Genomic DNA, 9,807 nt, shown 5'->3' with positions numbered 1-9,807 from the left:
TTCAAGGAAGGCCTAGTAGTGTAGTGGTTAAAACAAACAAACAAACACCAAGACTCTAGTAGATGGTTATTGTGATAAACCAAAAACATCGAAATAGGTGAGCATAAGTTAGATGACTCTTGCCTTCATTGCACTTCCCTCGTGTTGTATTGTAGGATAAACACTGGACTGCTAACTGCAATGTCAGCTGTTCAAACACACCAGCTGCTCCTCTGAAACCCTATATAGATAGGGTCTCTATGAGTTGGAACAAGCAACAACAATGTAATCAATATTAACAGTTTAGTGTGTATTTATCTTAATGCTCTTCTGAATACCTACAAACATATTAACATATACAGTGATAGTTACTAGCTTTTGAAAACCGTGAACAATAAAATGTATAGCTGGGATATATATTTTATTCATTTAAAATGTATAGCTTGGGGTATTTTTTCCCACCTAGGAATATATTAGTGACATTCCACATATAGATTTACCTCAGTTTTTAAAATATATAGAATGAACTATGTATTATTTATTCAGTTACTCCTCAAAGGTTGTACACTGGGTGATTGATTCTCAGGGTTTTGTCACCTCGTTCAGTTCCAGAATCTATGTGACTGGACTGTTTTAAGTTTAATATCATAGCTATGTGAACTCTGAAATAGCCTTTCCTTCCCCCACCTTCCCAGTGACTCAAAGAATAAAGCAGAAGGGAGATGAAGACGAGCTCGGAATGTGTGTAATTACTCCAGACAGCACATGGCCAGCAGTCTCCTGCTACACTATTTACATCCTATTCCATTGAGATGGCACTTGCTGCTCACATGACCCAACTGCAGTTCTCACTCCACCGCCAGCACAGCTGAATCCAAACTGCATTGGCAGCTCTGCACATGCTCTGTCTGGCCCTGTGAAGCCTCACTCACCCATTGAGATTTCTGTTGGTTTAAAGCAACATTCAGGCTGCGGAAGCTCCATGACCTGCAGTGATTTCCCAAATCCAGATCAAAGGCAGGTGCCCTCCACTCCAAATATTGTTTGGGGGATTTGGACTTTTTAAAGAATTGTTTGGGGATAGAGAGTGTATAATACTTACACTAAGAGTTACTGCTGAATGAGGCCATAAGAAGTAACTCTTTTCCTGGCAGGTATAACAGAAATAGCATTTACCTATTTTCATCATTTGCCTTGACAACAACCTGCCACTCTAATGCACATTTAATTCTCAAACAGAGAGGTCTTGGCAAGCGAAGCCGCCACTGACTGTTGTATTGACTAGAACGTGTGAGTGAGATGGTGTTTTCTCCTCTCCAGAGCCCTGATGTTTTTTGTCATTCTGACTGTAAATGATGAGACAAGCAACCATGGATTTTAGCACCCCATCTGTGTTTGATCAACAAAAAGGTAGGTGTTTCAGCTGCTTTGACTTTTTCCTGTTCTTAGCATCTTTTGTCCAGACGTAGGATTTGCAGTTGTAAGAAGAGAGAGATAGTAGTGTGTGTGTGTGTGTGTGTGTGTGTGTGTGTAAACAGGATTTCTATGTGAAAACAAAACTATTCTAAATGTGCATTTGTAAACATTTGGAAGAGGAAAAATAACCGTATGGTCTGTCTTGTTGGACAGCTCCTAACCACAATTTTTTTCATTGCATTTCAAGTGTGTCATCTGTTTCAAATAATGTCATCTTTATTCTCATTAGTCTTTTTTTATCTTAAAAAAATAGACTAAATAATGTAAGAACAAATCACGTGTCTTTTTGTAGTCTATTTACCCAAGTTCTCATTGTTATAGCCTCACTTGATTCCCTTCAGGAATAGATGCTGCCCATATTCACACTGTGGCGGATACATTGTCTCATCCAAGGTTGTGTAATGACTTGCCACTATGTCATTATTTGCAAAAACAGGCTGTATTTTTTCATATTCGTAATTTCCAGAGTGAAGGTAATTTTCCACAGGAAGAGGTTGCAGTGAAATACATGCTTATAATATGTGTTTTTTAAGCTGTATAGTTGATGTCAGTACATTTTACATATGTGGTATGCATGTGTACATACATATATGTAATACTTGTATGCAACTATACATCTTTTCCTTGTATGTATAAGAAATTTTCTTTCTGTAAGTATGATAAATAGCTTTTGAATCTTTTTTAAATATCTGAGACCTAAACCACTTTCTATCGTCTCTTGATATTCTTCCACGTCCTAAGGTTCCTCAGTCATTTTATTTGTTCTATCTAACAGCCTGAAAATGGTAATTTGTGAAAGCCTCCTTAAGAAAATTCTTTGTTTTTTTCATTTTCTTTTTCCTGCTTTAGGTCACAATGTATTTATGATCCTTCAAGCTATATCTGTTTTCATGGATACATTATTTTAGCTCAGTGGGTCTCTATAATATTAGATTTGAAATGAGATACCTGAATTTCTAGATGTATATAATTTGATCTTCAGCTGTTAACCCATTTTGAATTGTGTGTGTGTGCACTCAGAATATGTTAGTCCACACTGTGTTTGGATATGAACACCGGAGAGAAGGTGATTGTCACAGCTGTGCCTACCACCATTCCCTCATCTTTGTAAATTTCATCTCATCAGTGAGGGCAAGCAGCAAAAGTAGAAATCTGCTTAGAATCAAAGAGCTCATATTAGCTGGGAAAAAATAGATTATTGAGCAGTGAAATCCAAAGAAGAACACATTGAGTTTATTTTTTAAACAAATTTGAGGTCACTGAAACTAACCACAGAAGAGCTAGCTCTTGGTAATGAAACCACCTCTTCCAATATGGTGTCTTCTAACAGACAACATAACAAGGCATAGCTACATTGATTTCTGTCTTCCATTTGAGCAGTTCACTGCATTTCTTCCACCCCAGGCCTGACCACCCCCACCCCATGCTAGTTAACCCTCTCCCTGCCATTTCTGAGAGAGAGCTTTTGTCTGTTTGCTTGAGACTCTATGGAATGGTAGAAACAGCATGGGCTTCAGAATTTTACAGATACAGATCGGAATGGCAGATCTACTACTTCTTGGCTGTGTGACACTGGCAGGCTACTTAAACTCTTTGGGCCTTAGTTTCCTCAGCAATAAAACAGATGATGCTTACCTATCAGAGTTGTTGTGAGGATTTAGAATACTGTGTGTATGAAAAGCATCTGTCACATCGCATTACGTGAAAGAAGTACTAGTAGATTTTTGCCAATGTTGTTATTATTGCTACATTATTAGTGCTTGAGTTCCTGGGTAGTGCAAATGGCTAATGCACTTGGCTGCTAACAGAGGTTGGAGGTTCAAGTCCATCCATAGACACCTCAGAAGAAAGACCTAGCAATCTACTGCTGAAAAATCAGTCATTCAAAACCTGTGAAACTCATTCTACTCTTATACATTTAGTCGCCGTGGATTGCAATTAACTCAATAGCAATTGGATTTTGTTTAAAACTGTGAATTGAGTGAAGGTTTACTGGCAAGATCAACAGTTTTACATTCAACAAATAACACACTTTGTTTCATCTCAGTGATTATAATTTCCCCCATGGAACAATAGTTATCTCACTTTATCTCTGTGGCTCCTATTTCCATTCCAACCACCTTCCCATCTCTTCTCACCTTTGTTCTTAGATACATGCTGCCCCTTTGACTTTGAAAGATTGACCGTTCCATCATTTCGTAATCATCCCTTACTCGTGTTGTTGTTCCCCCATATACATATCCCCTGCATGACTGAAAGTTGGGTCACAAGGGTGACCTTTCTAGACCAGAAGGGTAGTAAAGGGCTATAGTTTCAGTTTTTTCCTGTCTCTTTCTGACCAGTAAATCCTGTCTTTTTTTTTTTTTTTTAATTAATAACTTTAAGTTTTGTTCCACACATCCTGCCACTCTATTCAGGACCTTCTAATGTGATCTCTTTCACATTATTGGTAGTGATAGCTGGGCACCATCTAGTTCTTCTGGTCTCAGAGTCATGAAGACTGATGTTCACATGCTCCATTAATTAGTCCATTGGACTAATTGATTCCAAGCATCTTCAGTTCTCATCACTCTGCTTTCTTCTTCACATGGAGAGATCAATAGCTGCATTTTAGGCAGCTGCTCATGAGCCTTTAAGATCCCAGATGCAACTCACCAAAGAAGGATGTTGAAAGCTTTCTTTGTGGACAGTATTAAGTCAATTGGCCTTGGCGTCCCCTGAGACTGGTCCTGAGCTTCCAAGCTCAGCTACTCATTAGCAATCGAATTTTATAATCACCACATTCAGTCAGGTCAAGTAAAAAGGTTATTCGCTTCTGTATCACCAAATGAGGGTTTAGTTAATATTCATTGGATGTTGTTGTTGTTAAGTGCCAATGAGTCAGTGCCAACACATAGTGAATTTGTACAGGGTTCCAAGGAGCAGCTGGTGAGCTTGAACCGCCAACCTTGCAGTTAAAGTGGCTTTGCAATCTGGTGCATTAACCCACAGCGCCACACCAGGACTCCATTCACTGAATAGATAGATGCATTTTTTCAGTGCTTCAGGATACTTCAGAGTCAACTCTAGAATAATAATTAATTAATGGTGCCTGAATAGTTCTGTTATCTTATTACTTGTTGTTGTTGTTGTTGTTGTTGTTGGGTGCCATCCAGTCAGTACCGACCCATAGTGACCCTATGCACAACAGGACAAAACACTGCTCAATCCTGGGCCAACCTCACAATTGTTGCCACACTTGAGCCCACTGATGCTGCCACTTGGCCACTCCATCTCGCTGTGGGTCTTCCTCTTTTTCTCTGACCCTCCACCTTACCAAACATGATATCCTTTTCTAGTGACTGGTCCCTTCTGACAATATGTCCGAAGTATGAGAGAAGAATTTTGGCCATCCTGGCCTCCAACGAGCACTCTGGCTGCACTTCTTCCAACACACATCTGTTGGTTCTTTTGGCAGCCCATGGCACTTTCAATATTCTCCTCCAATGTCATAACTCAAATGCATCAATTGTTCTAGAGTCTTCCTTATTCACTGTCCAACTTTAGCATGCATATGAGGTTATTGAAAATACTATGGCTTGGGTCAGGTGCACGTTAGTCCTCAAGCTGATATCTTTGCTCTTCAACACTTTAAAAAGGTCTTGTGCAACTGATTTGCCTAATGCAATACATCATTTGATATCTTGACTGCTGCTTCCATGAGTGTTGATAGTTGATCCAAGAAGAATGAAGTCCTTGACAACTTCAATCTTTTCTCCATTGAGAAGAATGTTGTTTATTCGTCCAATGATGAGGATTTTTGCTCCCTTTACATTGAGATGTAATCCATACTGAAGACTGTGCTCTTTGATATTCATCAATAAATGTTTTAAGTCCTCTTCAATTTCAACAAGCAAGGTTGTATCATCTGCATATCACAGGTTGTTAATGAGTCTTCCTCCAATCCTGATGCCATGTTTTTCCACATATAACCCAGCTTCTCGGATTATTTGCTCAGCATACAGGTTGAATAAGTATGGTAAAAATATACAACCTTTGCACACCTTTCTTAATTTTAAACCATTCAGTGTTCCCATGTTCTGTTCGAACAACTGCCTCTTGGTCCATGTACAGATTCCTCATGAGCACAGTTAAGTGTTCTGGAATACTCATACTTCTCAATGTTGTCCATAGCTTGTCATGATCCACACAATGGAAAGTCTTGCATAACCAATAAAGCACAGGTAAACATCTTTTTGGTATTCTGTTTCAGCCAAGATCCATCGGACATCAGCAATGATATCCCTCATTCCACAGCCTCTTCTGAATCTGGCTTGAACTTTTGGAAGTTCTCTGTCAATGTATGCTTGCAGCCATTTCTGTATTACCTTTAGTAAAACTTTACTCTCCTGGGATATCAAAGAGATTGTCCAATGATTTCCACATTCCGTTGGGTCACCTCTCTTTGGAACGGGTACAAATATGAATCTCTTCCAATCAGATGGCCAGATAGTTGTCTTCCAAATTTCTTGGCATAGATCAGTGGTGTCTCCAGTGCTACCTCACTTTCTTGAAAGATTTCAATTTTTGTTCCATCAATTCCTGGTGCCTTGTTCTTTGCCAGTTCCTTCAATGTACCTTGGGCTTCCTCCTTCAGTATCATTGGCTCTTGATCATATGCTACCTCTTGAAATGGTTGAACACCAACTATTTCCTTTTGGTACAGTGACTCTATGATGCTTTGTGCATCATTCAATAATTTGCCCATAGAATCCTTCAATAACGAAAGTTGAGGCTTGAATTTTTCTTCAATTCCCCCAGCTTGAGAAATGCTGAGTGCGTTCTTCCCTTTTGGTTTTCTGACTCCAGATCTTTGCACATTTCATTGTAATATTTGACTTTGTCTTCTTGAGCTGATCTTTGAAAATTTCTGCTCAGCTGTTGTATCTTTTCCTTGCACCTTCTTTCTTAGAAGCATGAAAGGCCATAACACATTTAAGACTGTTATGTCTAAGTTTTTCATTGTATTGTTGGGCTAACCATGGTGACATGACTTTCTCTAGATAAGCTGAATGTGGGTCTTTAGGATAGCATTTTTCGTGAGTTATGAATATCTGGAGAATCTAAACTCTAGTGGCCATGCGCTTCACAAGCAGATGTTGAAGATATTGCATCTGGATGAATTTTTCGTTGTTGTTAAATGCCACAGAGTCAGTTCCAACTCATAGTGACCCTACATAGGGTTTCCAAGGAGTGGCTGGTGAACTTGAAACACCGACCTTGAGGTTCAAACCAATGTTACAGTCCAGAGCATGTAACCTATTGGTTCTGAAACATGATTGTATATAAGAATCATCTGGGAAGTTTTAGAGAATTCTGATGCCTGGGTCTCACTCCTACAGACTCCAATTTAGTCGGTATGGGCTGTGCCTGGTGCAGAAAGACAGGTTCTAATGTGTAGTGAGTGGTGTTTCAGTGCTAGAATTCGCATCTTCCATGCCAAACCAGAATCCAATCCCCAGCCAACATACCTCATGCACAGGCATCGCCTACCTGTGGGGCCTTTTGCTGTGATGTTGAACAGATTTCTAAGGAGTTCCCAGACTAAGAAGAAAGACCTAGCAATCTACTTCTGAAAATCAGTCATTGAAAATGTAATAGATCATAGTTGTCTAGTTTGCTCATCCAATCCACCCCCTAACTTTTCAAATGGGAAACCTAAAACCCAGAGAGTTAAAAAATGCTCGTTTTAAGAATAGTAACAACACAACTTCATTAGTAACAGACAATACTGAAACTCAGTAATTCTAGCACTCTACCCAGACAGCAGAGCAATAGGGAACTTTATTTTCCTCAACAACCACTAACTATTACACCCACTCTGAGAAGGAGTGGGTCTCAGTAACTGTTTAATGGTTGCCTTAGAGAACGGTTGGCATTGTGTATTTGAATAAATATGGTACGTAGCTATAAACTAGAAGGAATTGTTGTTGTTGTTAAGTGCCATTGAGTTGATCCCAACCCATAGCGACCATGTATAGGGTTTCCAAGGAGCAGCTGGTGATCTTGAACTTCCAACCTTGCAGTTTAAATGGTTTTGAAGTCTGGTGCATTAACCCACAGTAACACACCTCCACACTACTATTCATAAGATTTTAACTGGCCAGAATTTTTTAAAAATGAGATCACCAGGTCCTTCTTCGTCATCTATCTTAGTCTGGAAGTTCCAATGAAACCTGTCTACCATGGGTGACCCTGCTGGTATTTGAAATATCATTGGCATAGCTTCCAGCATCACAAGACTACACAAGTCACCACAGTGTAACAAACTGGCACACTGGTCAGATTGGAATGAGCAAATCTGTCCTGGAAGAAGTACAGCTAGAATGCTACTTAGAAATAAGGATGCTAAGACCATCTCACATAATTTGGGAGTGTCATCATAAGGGTCCAGTCCCTAGAAAGTAGGTCAGTAAAAATGAGAATGGCCCTCAATGAGATGGATTTGTGCAGTGGCTACAACAATGGGCTCAAGCGCAGCAGCGATGGTGAGAATGGTGCAAAACTGGACAGGGTTTCATTCTATTGTGCATATAGGTTGCTATGAGTCAGAACTGACTCTACAGCACCTTGCAGCAACAGCAAATCTCCCCATCTGCATTTTGCTGTATTTCTCTTTAGCTAGAGGTAATAAGAAATCCATTATCTGGTGACATATAGATGTTTATTCAAGTCCTATCTCAGCTCCCTGATCAATTGCATGATCTTGGTGAAACTTTGAGCTCCCTTGCATCCCATCTCCTCATCTGTAAAATGCGGATAAATTTATACATTCACAGAATTAATGGGAGGCTGCAAGATCAGATTATTTGTTGACAAAGGACATCTGGGCTATGTCTCTGACTTGCTTCAAAAAACTATGGGGGAGGAGGCCTAGGGCTTCAGAACTATCCAAGTCCATTTTGTGCTTTTGATTTCACCATAGCAACACCTCTTCTGGTCTCACATGCTCTTCCTGGCTGTCTTCCCTCTCAAAGCCTACATGCAGGAAAGGGCTTGTAGTAAAATCATTTACTACAGAATACAGAGGCTCCAACTAAAGTCTAGGTATTACATAACTCAAGATATTTGCATTTTAAGCTTTGTCTCTAATTGCAGGAAGAACAGCTTTGCTGTGCTTTAAAGAATCTTTAACAAGAAGAGAAGTATGGGCCCCAGGGCCTCAGCAATCCCTCTGTGTTGCTGAGAGTGAGGAGGTTACGGCCAGATTCTGCCAGAATGAGATTGAGCAGTGTGTTTGCAGTAGCCCTCCCTCAAAGCGCATTTCTCCTGCAGAGTTGCTGAGAGAAAGAGAGGAGAGGCTGAATCTTCCAGCTCAGATCAATATAGTATATTAGTGCCCTAGGGTTGCCATGAAAAAGTACCGCAAACAGGGTGGCTTCAAACAACAGGAATCTAATGTCTCACAATTCTGGAGACCAGAACCCAAAACTCTGAAATCAAGGTGTCTATAGTGTTGAGTCCTGGTGTGGCACTGTAGGATAATGCACTGGACCACAAGGTCGACTTGAACTACAGAGTTGGTGGTTCAAACCCACCAGCCACTCCTCAGAAACCCTATACAGTGTCACTTTGAGTCAGAACTGACTCAACTCCACTTCACAACAACCACAAGGTTGAGCCCTGGTGGCGCAGTGGTTAAAGTTACCGGGTCCTGACAGAAAGATTGGTGATTCAAACTCACCAGCCACTCTACGAGAAAAAGATGTGACAGTCCCCTCTGCCTATGGGTAGTTGTCCTCTGTCCTGTGGGTCACTCACTATGAGTTAGCATCAGCTCCACAGCAGAAGGTTTGGTTAGGGTTTTTGCAGGGATGCACTCTTCCTTTGTAGGCACCAAGGGAGAATCTTGGCCTTTCCTCTTCCATGCTCTGATTGCCTATTAATGTATCCACCTTCTTGTAGCCTTCTCTTCATGTGTCAACTCACAACTCCCCCGCCTTAAAAGGATATATTTGATTGCATTGCAGAACCCGCCCAAATAATCCAGAATAAACTCATCTCAAGATCATTTATTTATTGACACCTTTGCCATATAAGGTAATTTTCACTCTTTTGCATCATAAAATAATATTCACAGGCCTTAAGGATTGCTGTTAGCTGTAATCAAGTCAGTCCAACTCAGGGGTAACCCATGCCCCACAGGCTCTAACTAATGTAATTTGTAGACTTGTCACTGGCCGATACTTAGGGGCCATCATTAGATCTTTCCTCCTAGTCTACCTTGGAGTCCTGGTGTGGCGCTGTAGGATAAGCACTGGACCACAAGTTTCAAACTCACCAGCTGCTTCTCGGGTTGCTATGTGCCGGGGT

The 9,807-nt window shown here is 40.5% G+C and overlaps 1 protein-coding gene across 1 annotated transcript in view; it reads left to right on the top strand.

The window, feature by feature from the left end:
- Nucleotides 1-876: 876 nt before the first annotated feature.
- ANKRD55 (ankyrin repeat domain 55) overlaps nt 877-9,807 on the top strand; it is a 210,984-nt gene continuing 202,053 nt past the window's right edge. The window contains exons 1-2 of the mRNA XM_006874653.1: nt 877-996; nt 1,300-1,389. Coding sequence (XP_006874715.1) covers nt 1,332-1,389 — 58 coding nt within the window. The 5' untranslated portion in view covers nt 877-996; nt 1,300-1,331. The remainder of the gene's footprint in view (nt 997-1,299; nt 1,390-9,807) is intronic.

The sequence above is a fragment of the Chrysochloris asiatica genome, unplaced genomic scaffold (genome assembly GCF_000296735.1).
Source record: "Chrysochloris asiatica unplaced genomic scaffold, ChrAsi1.0 scaffold00291, whole genome shotgun sequence".
NCBI lineage: Eukaryota > Metazoa > Chordata > Mammalia > Afrosoricida > Chrysochloridae > Chrysochloris > Chrysochloris asiatica.
This window is presented reverse-complemented; position numbering and strand designations above follow the sequence as displayed.